General features: G+C 36.6%; 1 protein-coding gene across 1 annotated transcript in view; it reads left to right on the forward strand.

The window, feature by feature from the left end:
• The window catches only part of PPA2 (inorganic pyrophosphatase 2), a 102,202-nt gene that overhangs the window by 28,063 nt on the left and 55,737 nt on the right, over positions 1 to 18,402 (forward strand). Inside the window, exon 6 of the mRNA XM_032174197.2 lies at positions 5,571 to 5,657. Within this exon, the coding sequence (XP_032030088.1) occupies positions 5,571 to 5,657 (87 nt within the window). The remainder of the gene's footprint in view (positions 1 to 5,570; positions 5,658 to 18,402) is intronic.

Consider the following 18,402-nt stretch of genomic DNA (forward strand, 5'->3'; position numbering starts at 1 on the left):
GTGTGTGTGTGTGTGTGTGTGTGTGTGTGTGTGTGTGTGTGTGTGAATACACCATAAATTGCATATAAGTTAGTTATTTATCAAAGAAAATAACTAAATCGAATGATGTTTTTAAGAATGCTGAAATCATGCCAGTTGCTTATGGGATAGCTTATGGGATAGCTCTACCTAATTTTTTTTTTGTTTTTTCTGCCTGATTGTTGATGTTCAGACATGACCCTGTTAAAATGAAAGCCAGCCCCGGTCCCGTTTACCTTTTTAATCTCATGTCCAACTCCCCTTCTGCCTTCTGCTTCTTCGCTTCCACACTGGCACTCTGGTGCTCAAAGCACACTCATGTCTCAAGCCCTCACCTTCACTGTGTCCTATCCCTGCAACACTCCTTTCCAGGTATGCACATGGCTTCCTTAAATTGCCCTTAAGTCATCTTCTTCATAGTATCTGCCAACCATCCTTTAAAACTTTTTTTTTTTTTTAATTATACTTTAGGTTTTAGGGTACATGGGCACAATGTGCAGGTTTGTTACATATGTATCCATGTGCCACGTTGATTTCCTGCACCCATTAACTCGTCATTTAGCATTAGGTATATCTCCTAATGCTGTCCCTCCCCCCTCCCCCCACCCCACAACAGTCCCCAGAGTGTGATGTTCCCCTTCCTGTGTCCATGAGTTCTCATTGTTCAATTCCCACCTGTGAGTGAGAACATGCGGTGTTTGGTTTTTTGTCCTTGCGATAGTTTACTGAGAATAATGTTTTCCAGTTTCATCCATGTCCTTTAAAACTTTTAACCCTACTCCCATTCCTCCTCTCATACTTTATTTCCCTTTTCTATAACACCTACCAAATTGTAACCTGCTGTATAATTTACTTATTATGTTTATTGTTAATTTCTCCCAGCTAGAATGCAGACTTCATGAGGGCAGGAATTCTGTCTCTTTTGTTCACTGATACATTCTGACTACCCAGCTTAGTGCCTGCCATGGAGTAGGTGATCAATAACTGTGAAATGAATAAATTAATGCATTGTGTATGTGTGTCACATTTGTTTCATAGGCGTGTATGGCTACTTTTGCTGTTCTATGATTCGTCTTGTAACAGCAAGAAACTTGTTCAGAGCAGTTACCGAGCCAACTGTGTGTTTAGAAGAACATTTAAGCAGCAGAATACTGTTTAAGTAGTAGTCTATCCACTTAGCTTGTGATTCATCAGTATGCCATCATTATTCAGACCTTCAGCTATCTAGACCGTTACCCTGAATAGCATCTCCCACACTCCTAATAATGCCTTCCTCAAAGTTTGAGCTTCCCTGGGCAAAAATTCATCTTTATCTTCCCACCAGTTTATTCATATTGCCCACATATAATGGGTCATTTCAGTGTTACATCTCATTGAGTGAATATTTAGAATACCTGTCTGGAAAATATTAAAAGACTAGATTCAGTTTAAATTCAAAATTTCTTCAGTCTTAATGTAGTATTGACATGTTTATTTTGTGCTTAATTATAAATTTGGTTCATTGACCTCCCCAATCAAATATATAGTACTACTTACTAGCTTTATAACCTGAGACAAGTGACTAAATCTCTCTAGGCCTGTTTGTTTATCTGGATGATCATACTACCTACCCCACAAGGTTATTGTGAGTATTGAATGAGTTGATCAGAGGTGTTTGGCCCCATAGTGAGTTCTTAATAATATTAACTCAATGATGATGGTTGCTACTGATGTTAGCTACTAGTAATAAAAACACTGGTGGAGGCTTTTGCTCCAAATTGAAGCTGGGAAAGCATAGGTAATGGCTCATCCCTGTAATTCCAGTTCTTTGGGAGGCCAAGACAAGAGGATCAGTTGAGGCCAGGAGTTTAAGGTTGCAGTGAGCTATGGTTACACCACTGTTCTTCAGCCTGGATGGCAGAGTGAAACCCTCTCTTAAAAAAAAAAAAAAAAAAAAAAAGGCGAAGGTAGTGGGAAAGTCAAAGGTCTTCCTTCGACTTGTGATAGGAATGCTGGTTAATCCGGAAGATATTCTTAAGAACCACCTGTATATATGGCTTTGTATGATTCAGGGATTTTTTAAGACACCTAAGGACCAGAGTGTGGTGATTAGAAATGTATTGGCCAGTACTTATAGATTGTAAGGTAATAATCACAAACACGTGCATGGAAATGAAAAGGATTTGTTTTAGGGTATAACAATAATATGTGTATTTTGATTTATTCATTTTTATAGCTTTATAATCATCTTTTCTATAATACTGTTTTCCTGTTGATAGGTTGTTTGTAGCTTTCTTGGGTCCATGCTAAAGTTTTCCTGTATAGATAGTATATATACTTACATACCTGTTAGTCAAATTTTGAGTTGTATAACTATTTTATAGATAGTATATATACTTATATACCTGTTAGTCAAATTATGAGTTATATAACTATTTACTAAGTATTTCCAGATTGTTTATAAAAGAAGTTGTGACAATTTATACTCCTGCCAGCAGTATATAGGGTTCCAGTACCCTACATCCTTACTAATATTTTAGAGTATAAGATTTTTAGGTTTTTGAAATAGTATCTTATTGTGATTTTAACTAGTATTTCTCTGATCAGACTAGGTATTTTTTCTTAATTTATAAGTCATTCATGTTTCCCCTTCTTTTAATTACCTGTTCATATCTTCAGCCCATTTTAGTTGGGTTGCCTTTTTTCTTATTTAGTTGCCAAAACTATTTCTAAAGTCTGGAAGCTAATCTTTTGTCATTTTTGTGAAACCAGTAGTAAGATTTTGAACTTCTGCTTCTTGATATTTCTTCTCCAGTGTTTGTTCTTTTCTGGTTATTTGTCTGTTAATAGTTACACACATAAGATTCCATAAGAGGGCATACCCAAAGCTTAAATTTGTCAAGATTTCCTTTCCTGTTGAAGTTATACTGTATTTTCAAGTTAAATTAGAGGTGATTTAGTGTGTATCTCTTTTTGTAGTAAAAACTAAGGCCTGTGGATGCAGAGTATTAAAGATTGGAAATAAAGAGAACCAGTCTGGTATTTTTGCTGGTAAGGAAAATCATGAAGAATTGGCCCTAAACATAACAAGATTGTACAGTTTAAGAATTTTCCACTTGGGTACTTAATTTCTCAACATATGGAACCATATTGCTAGGTAATGTTGAAATCGGAGTTCTGAGGACCCACCAACCAACAGAAATATTCACCACAACCAAGTTAATGTCAAGACAGTCTTTGCCTCTGTGTGAGGAAGGACTTAAAAAAAAAATTAATGCTCATCAAAATTGTCATAAGTAGGTCATAAGTATGTGGGCTTCCTGTTCACTGGTAGCATTCATGCAGATTGTAAATGAGCACTAACAATCCCCAGCATTTTAGGGCTAGGATGTGTCTAAAGATCCTCTTATTGGCCGGCGCAGTGGCTCACGCCTGTAATCCCAGCACTGTGGGAGGCCGAGGCAGGTGGATCACGAGGTCAGGAAACCGAGACCATGCTGGCTGACACAGTGAAACCCCGTCTATACTAAAAATACAAAAACATTAGCCAGGCGCCTGTAGTTCCAGCCACTTGGGAGGCTGAGGCAGGAGAATCGCTTGAACCCAGGAGGCGGAGCTTGCAGTGAGCCGAGATCATGCCACTGCACTCCAGCCTGGGAGACAGAGGGAGACTCTGTCTGAAAAAAAAAAAAAAAGATCCTCTTTTTAAGCCTTTCTTAATAGCTTAAGAAACAGATCTGGATGGTTTAGTCAGATAGTTTGTGATAGAATCTAGATGTTTTCTTTTAGGCCAGTGGGACTTCCAGCTTGTCACATTTGTTCTCTTGGGAGTGGGAGTAGGGGTAAGCAAAATTATGAGATGAGATTTCTGCATTAGCAAGGAGGAACCTCTCAGATATTTTCTGATTCTGCAGTAGGTTGTTTGATTCTGATTATACCTGGGTGTCCCATCCTGGTTTCCCTAGCACGTTAAGATTGCCTTTATTGCATTTGTCACAAATGCCATACCATTTATTAACATGACACTCTCCACGGTATTGACTGTTTCCTATACATCTCTGTTACTGGCCCAAGGTAGGTACTCAATAAATATTTTACTATATGAATGAATATCTGTTAATAGAAAAAAAGAAGCAGTAACGGGAAGACTGGGAAAGAACAGAACCTCTATAGGAAAGTTACTTAGGAGATTCTCAGAGTAAGAGAAGGTATTTGAAAGAAGAAAACCGTGAAGTAGATGGAATTATATTTGAAAATAAATGCCATTCAATTGTTATCATAATTTGCACATAAAAAATAATGATTAGTAGCATGAGTTCTAATACAATCTTTATCATATAGAAACCATGAGTTTGTGCAAGTTTAAACTCTGTTTCAATTTACTTATCTATAAAATGGAATTCGTTATGGTACATTATTCATGAGGTATGTATGTGTATATGTATATGTTGTGTGTGTATATATTGGCTAGAAAGTGTTTGTCACCTATGACCAGTATGTAAGATTAACAACTGTGGTTATTCTTACATTTTCTTAGTAGTATTAGTATTTGGGGCAGTGAAATGTTGGACTTCATTTATTGATTTTTTTTTAAGATAAAGTTAGGCCAGGTTATTTCTGAATAAACCAATTAGTACTAGATAGAAAGAAAATATTGGAATTTCTCTAATGCTTAGCTGTAAATAAGTTTATTTGTGATTATCTATATAAAATTAAAGGAAATAAGCTTAGATAACCTGAAATCTTAGATAATAATGACAATCTGATTCTTGGGATGACAGTCTCTATATCCCTCTTAGTTTGAATTCAAAGCAAATAATTTTAGGGAACTTCTACAGTTCCATTTAGAATCAGGCAATTCTGAGGCTTTTTGGGAGAGGTAGTGCCTAAGGGATCTTTCATCTTACTAGCAAATTTCTTTTACGGTCTTCATTTATAAAAATTCCTATGTGTATATTTTGTAACCAACAGGGTATAATCTTGCCAGTAAACTAAAGAATTGATGTCTTTTCATGTTTTTATCAAGGTCCTTGAGTTTTGACAGGTAGAGGATTTTTTAATGGAATGAATAAGACAAAATAGGTTTTTATTTTCTTTAGTAGTGTTGTGTTCTTTCATTTCTAAAGGGAAAACTGGGTTCCTTTTAGTAATTTAGATCCGTGTGCTGTTACCATGTCAAAGGAAGCAGTGAATGACGGAAGCCACAGTTGAGGCAGTCAGCGGAAACACAGAAACAAGGGCACAGACAGTGGGAACATCCACTGAAACTCTAAAAGTGAATGTGAATTTATTCCCTGACTGAACTTGGAAGATGATTATGTCTGGATATACCACCCACTTGCAGATGCAATTTTACCAACAATTGAGAGACAGAGGGAGGAAATACTATAAATCAGTTTTAAATATTATGATCCTTAGGGACATACTGGCCTGTTGGCCTTGGGCCTATGTAATTTCTGATAATGTTTTCTTTGGATTATTGTTATCTATAAACCTTTGTGATTATATGGAAAGATTAAAGTACATTATAGTATTAACTTACATTTCTGCTTTTTTTTTTAAAAAAATTTTAGACTTGGGAAGATCCCCATGAAAAACATAAGAGCACGAACTGCTTTGGAGATAATGATCCTATTGATGTTTGCGAAATAGGCTCAAAGGTTTGTTTTATAGACTGTATTAATTCTAACATGAGTTTTGGTTTATTCATGCCATAAAATTTCATTTTAGCCTCTAGTTCTTCAACTCTTCAGAGTTCAAGCCTATTGATTTCTCTGTTATCAGTCCCTTCTTTTATCTTCACTTTCTTGTCTTAAACCAGGGGTTGGTAAATTGTAGCCCTGTAACAAGTCAAAGCCAGCCTAACACCTGTTTTTATAAATAACGCAGGTATGCCCATTCATGTACATACTGTCTGTGACTGCTTTTACACTGTGACGGTAGAGTTTAGGACTTGTAGCAGAGATTATATAGTCTACAAAGCCTTTTATTATTATTTTATTATTTTATATCTACCATCTGATCCTTTATGGAAAAATTTGCCAAGTCCTGTCTTTACCTTCCTTGCCTATTATTTAGATAAAAACTTCAATTCTCCTGAAAGTCATCTGATACTTTTTTATTTTTTGTGTGCCTGCTTCCAGGTTGCCACATCCTACTGAATAAAAATAAAATCCACAATTGCAGAGATTGATGCTACCCATCAATTCTTCTATATGTCTTTGGTCAGTTCTTTCTTCTATTTTCTACTACGTTTATTGTTACTATTTCTTGTTCTCTGCAGACATTCAACTCTTCTCCCTTTTTTCTCACTCCTAGAAGAACATCTTACCTTTAATTGTATAGAGCTCAGAAACCAGCACATAAAAACTCTCGATGTGGTTTAAATTTGTGTTTCTCTGATGATTAGTGATGTAGAGCATTTTTCATGTGTTTCTTGGCCACTTGTATTTCTTTTTTTCAGAAATGTCGGTTCATGGCCTTTGCCCACTTTTTAATGTTTTTCTTGTTGAGTTGTTTGAGTTGTCTTAGTCCTTTGTTGGAGGCATAATTTGCAGATTTTTTCTCCCATTCTGTAGGCTGTTTATTTTGTTGATTATTTCTTTTGCTATGTAGAAGCTTTTTAGTTTAATTAAGTCCCATTTGTCTATTTTTGTTTTCATTGCATTTGCTTTTGGAGTCTTCATCATAAATTCTTTGCCTAGGTGATATCCAGAGAGTTTCTCCTAGATTTTCTTTGGGAATTTTTATAGTTTCAGATCTTAACATTTAGGTCTTTAATCCATCTTGAGTTAATTTTTGTATGTGCTGAGAGATAGGGGTCCAGTTTCCATTCTTCAGCCTATGGCTAGCCAGTTTTCCCAGTACCATTTATTGAATAGAGTCTCCTTTCCCCATTATTTTTTTGTTATTTGTTGAAGATCAGTTGGTTATAGGTATGTGACTTCATTTGTTTGTTCTCTGTTTTCTTCCATTGATCTATGTGTTTATTTTTGTACCAGTACCATGTTTATTTTTATACCAGTACTATAGCTATGTGGTATAATTTGTTGCTGAGTAATGTGATGCCTCCAGATTTGTTCTTTTTGCTTAGGATGGCTTTGACTATTCTGGCTTTTGTTTGGTTCCATATAAACATTAGGATTGTTTTTCCTAATGCTGTGAAAAAATGACATTGGTAATTTGATAGGAATTACACTGAATCTCCAGATTGCTTTGAGCAATATTGGCATTTTAACAATATTGATTCTTCCAATCCATGAGCATGGTATGTTTTTCCTGCTGATTGTGTCATCTATGATTCCTTTCATCAGTGTTTTGTACTTCTTGCAGAAATCTTTTACCCACTTGATTAAATGTATTCTTGTGGGGTGTGTGTGTGTGTGTGTGTGTGTGTGTGTGTGTGTGTGTGTTTGTGGCTGTTGCAAATGAGATTTTTTTATTTGTTTCTCAGCTTGAACATTATTGGTATGTAGAAATACTATTAATTTTTATATATAGATTTTGTATCCTTAAACTTTATTGAAGTTGTTTATCAAGTCCAGGAGTCTTTTGAAGGAGCCTTTAGGGTTTCCTAGGTACACTATCATGTCATTAGTGAACAGAGATAATTTGACTTCCTCTTTTCCAATTTAGATACCTTTTATTTCCTTTTCTTGGGTGATTGGTCTGGCTAGGACTTGCAGTACTATGTTGAATGGGAGTGGTGAGACTGGACATCCTTGTCTTATTCTGGTTCTTAGGGGAAATGCTTTCAACTTTTTCACATTCAGTATGATGTTGGTTATGGGTTTGTCATAGATGGCTCTTACTATTTTGAGGTATGTTCCTTCAGTGCCTAGTTCGTCGAAGGTTTTTATCATGAAGGAATGTTGGATTTTATCACGTGCTTTTTCTGTATCTATTGAGATGATCGTATGGTTTTTATTCTTAATTTTCTTTATGTGGTAAATCCCATTTATTGATTTGTATATGTTCAACCATCCTTGCATTTCTGGAATAAACCCTACCTGATCATGATGAATTATCTTTTTAATGTGCTTTTAAAGGACACAAGAACACCAGTGGAGTGTTGAAGCCTCCCACTATTGTATTGCTCAGGTTCTTAGGTTTAGTAGTAGTTGTTTTATGAATCTGGGTGCTCTGATGTTGTGTGCATGTATATTTAGGATAGACCTTGATGACCTTATGCCTTGGTGATATTCATCTTGCCTAGTATCTCTCAAGTGTTCTCTGAATTTCTTGTATCCGGGTGAAAAATATGGAACACTTCATGAATTCGCATATCATCCTTACATCTTATAGCCAGGGCAGTTTATTCCTTTAGTTAATAAGACCTGAAATAATACTTACTAAATATGAAATAAATATATGATTACCATCTAAAAAATAGTTCTTGGTTAGGGGTACGCTCCTTTCTTTCATGCCTGGCTATGAGATGAGTGGTTGAAACAGCTGTAAGAAACATAGTGGTAGGAAGTCACTTTTAACACCACATTGTTAATGGGCAGAGGGAAAGAAGCAGCGTCCTGGAAGTTGGTAACAGACTTAGAACCACAGATATAGAAAACTTTAATGTTCTAAGTCCCTTGAGGGATTTTGTATTGTTCATTTGGTGTCTAAGAAAACTAAATGTTATACTTTCAGCATAGATTTATTGAATTGATTTAGATTGAATTGAAGTGTGGTGGTTTTGTAAGAATTCTACCATTTATTCCTAAGCATCTAGTTTTTGGTTTGATTGAGTTTTCCCTTCCAGTTTTTAACGGTGTTACAGCAAAACACTGCTTTGTTTGAAATAAAACTGTGCCTTTTTGCTGCATGTGAAGTCAAAGGGTGTGTCTCATTCTGAGGCAACTTGGTAATCTGCTGGGCATGCTTCCTTGCTTGCTTTATAACCCATACATGTCTTATCTGTTCTTATGTTGTTTGAAATTTTAAAATAAATTTTGTGAATAAAAATAGATAAAACAATTTAGAATGTGCTTTTTAAAAGCTTTATGTGATTTCCAGGAATTCTTATACCCTGCTGCCAGAGTCATCTACAGGATTTCTCAACTTTGACACTATTGATATTACAGATGGATAATTCTTTATGAGAGAGGACTGTCTTCTGCAGCATCCCTTGCCTTTTCCTACTAGATGCTAGTAATACCTCCTCCTCAGTTGTGACAACCCAAAATGCCTTAGGATATTGCCAAATATCCCCTAGAGGGCAAAATTGCCTTTGGTTGAGAAACTCTCGTTTAGTGTATCTAGTGTGAGTTAACCAGTATAGCCAACTTTAAACTGGCAATTATGTGATAACTTCAAATTTGAACATTTTTGTTTTATAAAGGATCTTACACATCTTTTGGTCCAATGTACCATACTCTCCTGAAGACTTCTGTTCTCAAGGCTTTTTATTCTAGTTGTTCCTTATCTGACAGAGTTTCTAGATTATTTTCCACTCTGGTTCCTTTTCACTAGATCATCTCTGTTAATGCCTCTGTTAGAATGGAGCAGTCTGGGTGCAGTGGCTCATGCCTGTAATCCCAGCACTTTGGGAGGTGAGCTAAGAGGATCTCCTGAACCCAAGAGTTCAAGACCAGCCTGGGCAACATGGTAAGACTGAGTCTCAAAAAAATAATAATAAATAAATAGAATAGCATACTACCACAGCTAAACACCCTTCTCTAAATATGATACAGCCTGTATAAGTTAGCAATTACATATGCATTTGTAAAATTTTTCTATGGAGCACTTTAGTTTTGATGTATATTCAGAGCTGCAAATATCATCCATATCTTTATAATCACTTGTCCTATGTTCCTTTTGGACTTGCGAATCTAGAATTTAAGCAACCAGAGTCCAAACTTGAGGACATGTATCAGAAATACTTTGTGATTGCAGCTGGTAAGAAGCATGCTGGAGGGCAGGGACTGGGAAAGGAACAGACAGTATTTCAGACAATTGAGACCTCAACTGTAGAGGGAAATTCTTTGTTTATGATGTCTCTTCCTGTGGACAGTGTTGTCATTATATTTCCTTCACAGATGTAGCTTTAGCTATTAACCCCTGGAGGCATGCAAAAAGAGCAGCTGAGCTAACCACACAGCGGCTTCTGTGAGTTGGTGCCAATATCAGTTCAGAGGATCCCATATAAATCTGCACATCTCCCATTTTCCATCTCCAGAGCCATCTTTCCGTAATTTTTCAAATGAGAGTCTAATTTTGGAGTGGAAGCAGCTTAGTTGTTTACCTGTAATTTGCAGACTGAGGAAGATGAAACTTCTTTTTCTATTAAGAAATAGAAAAGCAGGTTAATAAATCAGAGGTTTGGTGTTTTTTTAAGAATGCTGTAAACAATGGTTACATGCCCTTTTATAGAATTAGATCACTGTAGGAAATAACATATAAAGTGTCCCTCAGAAAATCTGATTCCTTGTCTTTGATCCTTTAGAATATACTTCATGAGGCATATACTTTTCAAAAAAAATTTCTCCTAGTCTTTTTGTTTACTGAGAATGGTAAGGGGAAAAATGAATGATTTCCTTTAGGAACCCAAACCTTAATACTGATGCTTATAGTAAAGTACTAGTCTGTAAACCATTATTTGAGTTGCTTTATATGAATTATCTCATTTATTCTTAAAACTGCTACCCTGTGAAACAGGTACTTTTATTTTCAAATTTTACATAAAATCATATTCCAAGGAAGTTAGGTAGTTTCCCCAAACTTACATTGCTAGTAAGTTGGCAGAAGTGGGATTGAATCCCAGGTATCTTGTTCTGGAGCCAGTGTTCCCAGTCTTTACACCAGGGATGTCCAATCTTTTGGCTTCCCTGGGCCACATTGGAAAAATAATTGTCTTGGGCCACACATAAAATACACCAACACTAACAATAACTGATGAGCTAAAAAATAAATAAATAAAATCTCATAATATTTTACAAAAGTTTATGAATCTTTGTTGGGCCACATTGAAAGCCATCCTGGGCCACATGCTGCCCGTAGGCCACGCGGGTTGGACAAGCTTGCTCTATCCCCTTCTGCCTCTACTGCTAATACTTGTGAGAAGTGATCCACATATTTATATCCATCCTATTTATATTCTTTGCAATTTGCAGGTTATAGCCATATGATTTCAACTTTTATTATTTAAAATGACAGAATTCTAATGTTTGAGATTTACTTTATTGAGATATGTTTGGTTAAATTCAAGTCTTGATTTAAATCAGCTGCATTGCAACAAGTTTTTCTGCAAAAAGTTTGTGTTCTTTTGCTTTAATTTGATAAATGTTTTTATTTTTTGATTGACATTTTTAAGAAATTATCTGATCAATTTTGTAGTTAAACACAAAAAAGTAAGTATTTTGTTCATTATAGAATAAACTTGAAGGTAGGTATTGGAAAGAAGTGAACCATTCACTTAATGATAACAGAGTTTTGGGAGAGAGGACTTAAGGGATAGGAGCTGTTTTATTATGGTTCATTTTGACATGTATATAACAACCTCCACCATCATCAAAAATAATTTGTGATTAATTTTTTAAATTGAGGTACAATTCACATAAAATTAACCATTTTAAAGTATACATTAAAATTAGTGGCAGTTAATACATTCACAGTGTTGTACAACCATCACCTGTATCTAGTCCCAAACATTTTATGACCTCAAAAGGAAACCCCATCCCCATTAGCAGTCACTCCCCATTTCATTCTCTAACTGGTCCCTGGCAACCACTAATTTACTGTCTCTATACTATAGGTTTACCTATTCTGGATATTTCATGTAAATGGTCTCACATAATATGTAACTTTTTGTGTCTGGCCCCTTTCACTTAGTGTGCTTTTGAGATTCATCCGTGTTGTAGCATGTATCGGTACTTCATTCCTTTTTATGGCTGAATAATATTCCACTGTTGGATAATATTACCTTTTACTTATCCATTCATTAGTTGATGGGCATTTGGCTTATTTCTACCATTTGGCTATTATGAATAGTGCCGCTATGAACATTCATGTACGAGTTTTTGTTTGAATACTCTTATCCATTTTTTTCACCTAGGAGTGGAATTACTGGGTCATATGGTAATTCTGAATTTAACTCTTTGAGGAACCACCAAACTGTTTTCCCCAGCATGTTAACTCCCACGAACAATATTCAAGGATTCCAGTTTCTCCAGATCCTCTCCAATACTCATTATTTTCCTTTTTGTTTTTTAACAGTCATCCTAGTGGTTGTGAAATGGTATTGTGATTTTTTTAATTAAAACAAGCTTACGTCTGATTTCATCTTAAACAAATGTGGATAATTATTTTATCCAAGAAAGTAATGCATTTAAAAAATAGTTTTAGCCATAAATGTGAAGTAGATTTTTTTCTAGCTTTATTGTGTTATAATTGACATATAATAAACTGTACCTATTTAAAGTGTACACAAATTGATGATTTTTGATATAATTACATGCAAAATTATTATCAAAAATAAGAAAATGAACATATTTATCACCCCCAAATGTTTTCTTATACCTCTTTTTAATCTCTTCCTTTGATACTCCCAACCCTCTGTCCTCAGGCAAGGACTCATCTGCTTTCTTAGTAGTTTGGCAAGAGAAGAAGCTTTGGCTCAGTTTGGGGTATGAATCCCAGGTCTTCCATTCACTAGTTCTGTGATCTCAGGCAAAAATTATTTAACTGTTGTGAGTCCCCGTATCTTTATTTCCAAGACAGGGATAATATCTACACTGTACACTAGTTTTTGTAAGTGAAGAATTAAATGATGCCCATAGAAGACATACTCTAGTGCCCATCACACAGTGTGTGTTTGGTAAATCATTTTCTTTTCTCCTTGTGCACTATTTGTTTTTCCTTTTAAATATTTCACTACCCTTATCTAGACTATCCACTTTCATGTCCCTAATCTAGATCCAAATTACCTCCTATCTATAGTGTTATAGTCTTCTGATTTGTTAGCCTCTATCTTGTCCTTTTATCATATTAGAGAACCTACCTTGACACTCTGGTGCCTAGATCAGGGCAGTGGCATTGGAAATGAAGAAGGCACAGCTATGAGAAATGATGCACATAGTGTTGATATTACATGTTTAAACTCACGTGTGTTTGGTCTTATATGCTGTTCTGCTCTGGGGTGTCTAAGTCACCCAAATAAGATTGTAAATCCTTGAGAACAATTCATTCTTTCTTTTAATACACAGTGCCTAATATAGAGCCGAGTACTTAATAGAGGCTAGACATGTGAGTGTCTAATATAGTTGTGTATATTCCCTTGGAATTCAGATTTCAGTTTAGTTTATACAATCACATTAGTCAGTTGTGTTAACTAATTACAATTCCATACAGATTTATGTTAAGATTTTAGAATCAACTTCCAAATATTCTGACAGGATTTATTTGACTTTATGACTTAAAATTCTAGTATTTTTTCCCTCAAAATAAATAATTTCAGGACACAGAAGTGACATTTTTCTACATACCTTGTTTTCTAAATGTAAAACTGCATTTTGAATTATGAGAAATTTGTTCTGAAGCATGTGTTCAAATTCCAGTTTTACAGTGAAAATCTATAGCCAACTAAACCTTTAAAAATAAAAGGATATACAGAAAGAATGCATGCATATAAACTTGACGTTGGCAGCTTGAGGGAACCTCACTGGAATAACTTTCTTAAGCACATGGAACATCTGTTTAAGTCACGCTATTTCTGGGTTTCTCTTAAAATATTTTTGAAATATTTTATGAAACCTGTTTTGTCAATATCATTTATTATTTTCTTAAGGCTTTACTCTATTATGTTTTACTTTTCACCAGTAACCGATAAATGTGTTTGTTAAAAAGGTACTATGAAGCAATGTAAAAGGATTCTCAGGTATCTTTTCCCCTCAAGCAGCAGGAATCAAGTTTATATTATGTAATGGTACATACAGGTTTATTTTCTATTTAGTGTGAGTGTCTAGGCCTAGTAGATATCTTAAATTTCAAGATATGTAAATAACTTCAGTTTCAGCACAAATTGCAATAGGTTGAAACTGTAAACAGGTCCACTTTCTTGGTGCCTAATTTTTTAAACATATGGATTGCTTTTACTTACATAATGTGATGAGATTTTGATTTGTTAATTAAAAAATTATCCTTAGACCTTAAGGTGACTTTTTTCTTAACGTTTAAATTTTGGAATATTGACCATTATATGAAACTTTGCAGGTAGGCATAAGGGAATAAGTTATACTCATACTGAAAATCTCAGACTCATTGATGATAGCTGCCAGTGACAGGAGTAGTATTGCCACTGTAAGATGCGCCAGCTTAGTTAGTTACTCTCATCTCCTCATTTCTTGTATTCTGCGTCTTGGTCATCTTGGATTCTCATTTATCTGTAAATTTTCTTGGTAATAAAATAATGCACTTCTAGCCACACTTGCCCATGCTGTCTTATGTCCATAATTTTGGGGCTTGTTTTGGCAGTAGAATGAAGTTAAAGGTTTTGTTTCAACTTCTGATTCTTCTAGATAGAAGAAGAAAAATGATCCCCTTGGTAGATTTAGAGCTGGCAGCCAGAGAAATTCCCTCCAGAATAGAGAAAGCAAAATATAGAGGAGAAGGTCAAGATGACAGGCAACTACCTATTGTGTGAGAATTCTGCAAACACTAAGCAGGGATATTAATTTAAACCACAAGGTAGTTATATTATGAATGAGCTTGAACATCTTTTTATACCCCTAAAGGCTGTTTTCATTTCTTCTGTGAATTGCCTGTTGTTCATGGTTTCTTCCATTTCAATTGAGTTTTTTCAGTTTATTTATATATTTTTTATTATACTTTAAGTTCTGGGTTACATGTGCAGAACATGCAGTTTTGTTACATAGGTATATATGTGCCATGGTGATTTGCTGCACTCATCAACCCGTCACCTACATTAGGTATTGCTCCTAATGCTATCCCTCCCCTAGCCCCCTACCCCCAACAGGCCTTGGTGTATGATGTTCCCCTCCCTCTGTCCACGTGTTCTCATCGTTCAGCTCCCACTTATGAGGGAGAACATGAGTTCTGGTTAAAGTCTGTTTTATCAGAGACCAGGATTGAAACCCCTGCTTCTTTTTTTTGCTTTCCATTTGCTTGGTAGATCTTCCTCCATCCCTTTATTTTAAGCGTATGTGTGTCTCTGCACGTGAGATGGGTCTTCTGAATACAGCACACTGATGGGTCTTGACTCTTTATCCAGTTTGCCACTCTGTGTCTTTTAATTGGGGCATTTAGCCCATTTACATTTAAGATTAATATTGTTATGTATGAATTTGATCCTGTCATTAGGATGCTAGCTGGTTATTTTGCGCATTAATTGATGCAGTTTCTTCATAGCGTCGATCGTCTTTACAATTTGGCTTGTTTTGGCAGTGGCTGGTACCAGTTGTTCCCTTCCACGTTTAGTGCTTCCTTCAGGAGCTCTTGTAAGGCAGGCCTGGTGGTGACAAAATCTCTCAGCATTTGCTTGTCTGTAAAGGATTTTATTTCTCCTTCACTTAGGAAACTTAGTTTGGCTGGATATGAAATTCTGGGTTGAAAATTGTTTTCTTTAAGAATGTTGAATATTGGCCCCCACTCTCTTCTGGCTTGTAGGGTTTCTGCTGAGAGATCCACTGTTAATCTGATGCGCTTCCCTTTGTGGGTAACCCGACCTTTCTCTCTGGCTGCCCTTAACATTTTTTCCTTCATTTCAACCTTGGTGAATCTGACAATTATGTGTGTTGAGGTTGCTCTTCTCGAGGAGTATCTTTGTGGTATTCTCTGTATTTCCTGAATTTGAATGTTGGCCTGCCTTGCTAGGTTGGGGAAGTTCTGGATAATTTCCTGAAGAGTGATTTCTAACTTGGTTCCATTCTCCCCATCACTTTTAGGTACACCAATCAAATGTAGTTTTGGTCTTTTCACATAGTCCCATATTTCTTGGAGGCTTTGTTCCTTTCTTTTCACTCTTTTTTCTCTAATCTTGTCTTCTTGCTTTATTTCATTAATTTGATTGTCTTCTGCTTGATTGAATTGGCTATTGAAGCTTGTATATGCTTCACAAAGTTCTCGTGCTGTGGTGTTCAGCTCCATCAGGTCATTTAAGCTCTTCTCTACACTGTTGATTCTAGTTAGCCATTCGTCTAACTTTTTTTCAAAGTTTTTAGCTTCCTTGCGAAGGGTTAGAACATGCTCCTTTAGCTCGGAGAAGTTTGTTACTATCGACTTTCTGAAGCCTACTTCTGTCAACTCATCAAAGTCATTCTTCATGCAGTTTTGTTCTGTTGCTGGCGAGGAGCTGCAATCCTTTGAGAAGAGGCATTGTGGTTTTTGGAATTTTCAGCCTTTCTGCTCTAGTTTCTCCCCATTTTGTGGCTTTATCTACCTTTGGTCTTTGATGTTGGTGACCTATGGATGGGGTTTTGGCATGGATGTCCTTTTTGTTGATGTTGGTGCTATTCCTTTCTGTTTGTTAGTTTTCCTTCTAACAGACAGGCCCCTCAGCTGCAGGTCTGTTGGAGTTTGCTGGAGGTCCACTCCAGACCCTGTTTGCCTGGGTATCACCAGCAGAGGCTGCAGAACAGCAAATATTGCTGCCTGAAGCTTCGTCCCAGAGGGGCACCCACCTATATGAGGTGTCTGTCGGCCTCTACTGGGAGGTGTCTCGCTGTCAGGCTACACAGGACTCAGGGACCCACTTGAGGAGGCAGTCTGTCTATTATCGGAGACAGACTCAAATGCCATGCTGGAAGAACTACTGCTCTCTTCAGAGCTGTCAGGCAGGGACGTCTAAGTCTGGAGAAGCTGTCTGCTCCCTTTTGTTCAGATATGCCCTGCCCCCAGAGGTGCAATCTACAGAGGGAGTAGGCCTGCTGAGCTGTGGTGGGCTCTGCCCAGTTCAGGCTTCCCTGCAGCTTTGTTTACACTGTAAGCATAGAACCGCCCACCCAAGTCTCAGTAATGGCGGACAGCTCTCTCCCTACCAAGCTCCCACGTCCCAGGTCAATCTCAGACTGCTGCGCTAGCAGCGAGCAAGGCTCCATGGGCATGGGACCTGCCAAGCCAGGCACGGGAGGGGATCTTCTGGTCTGTTGGTTGTGAAGACCGTGGGAAAAGCACAGTATTTTGGGCAGGTGTGCACCATTCCTCCAGGTACAGTCACTCATGGCTTCCCTTGGCTAGAAAAGGGAATTCCCCTGACCTCTGGCGCTTCCCGGGTGAGGCAACATCCTGCCCTTCTTTGGCTTGCCCTCCGAGGGCTGCACCCACTGTCCAACCAGTCCCAATGAGATGAACCAGGTACCTCAGTTGGAAATACAGAAATCACCTGTCTTCTGCGTCGATCTCACTGGGAACTGCAGACGGGAGCTGTTCCTATTTGGCCATCTTGGGGACAACCTCCTATTTTTTTAACTATTAAAATAAACCTTAAGTCATTATGTATACATATAAAACATATATTACAATAGAGTGTACTCATTTTAAGTATATAGTGAGTTTTGACATACGTCTACACACACATAACCTCCTCCAATTAAAATGTGAAGCATTTCCATCATCCCAGAAAGTTCCCCCTTTCCCCTTTGCAAAGTCTTTCTGACTCCCGGCATTCTAGGTTGGTAGTGTTTTTAAGAATTTTAAAGATTTCATTTCTTTGTCTTTTGGCTTACATTGCTTCTAAAGAGAAATCAGCTGTCGTTCTTATCATCGTACCCTTATGTAATCTTTTTTTCCCCTCTGTCTGCTTTTAAGATTTACTCTCTGTCACTATCACTGGTTTTCAGCACTTTATGATGTGCTTCACTTTGGATTTTGTTTGTTTGTTTATTCTGATGGGTGTGTGTGTGTGTGTGTATGTGTGTGCACGTGTGCTTTCTCAATCTGTGGGTTTTATACTTCTCATCAAATTTGGAAATTTTTTGGACGTTATTTATTCAAATATTTTTCTGCCTCTTCTTTCCCATTCTGGAATTCCATTTATACATGAGATAGAATGCTGGATGTTGTCCCAGAGGACACTGGGATTGTTAATTTTTTCTTACCCTTTTTGTTTCTGTGCTTCACTTTGGAAAGTTTCTGTTACAGTGTCTTCAGCTTCACTAATTTTCTCTCTGGCAATGTCTATTTTGTTGTTAAGCTCATTGAGAGAATTTGTCTTTTCAGATCATATATGTCTTAGCTCTTAAAGTTCTATTTGGTTCTTTTTATGTTTTCTATTTCTCTCTTCCATATTGTCATGTTTTTCTTTAAATCTTTGAGCATATTTACCATAGTTGTTTTGAGGTTCCTATCTGTTAATTCCGTCATCTAACATTTCTGGAAATGTTTCTGTTGAATGATTTTTAATTTTTTTCCCCATTTAGGGCTTACATTTTCTTGCATATTGACAGGATCTTGGAT

Source organism: Hylobates moloch, unplaced genomic scaffold (genome assembly GCF_009828535.3).
Source record: "Hylobates moloch isolate HMO894 unplaced genomic scaffold, HMol_V3 SCAFFOLD_2, whole genome shotgun sequence".
In the NCBI taxonomy this organism is placed as follows: domain Eukaryota; kingdom Metazoa; phylum Chordata; class Mammalia; order Primates; family Hylobatidae; genus Hylobates; species Hylobates moloch.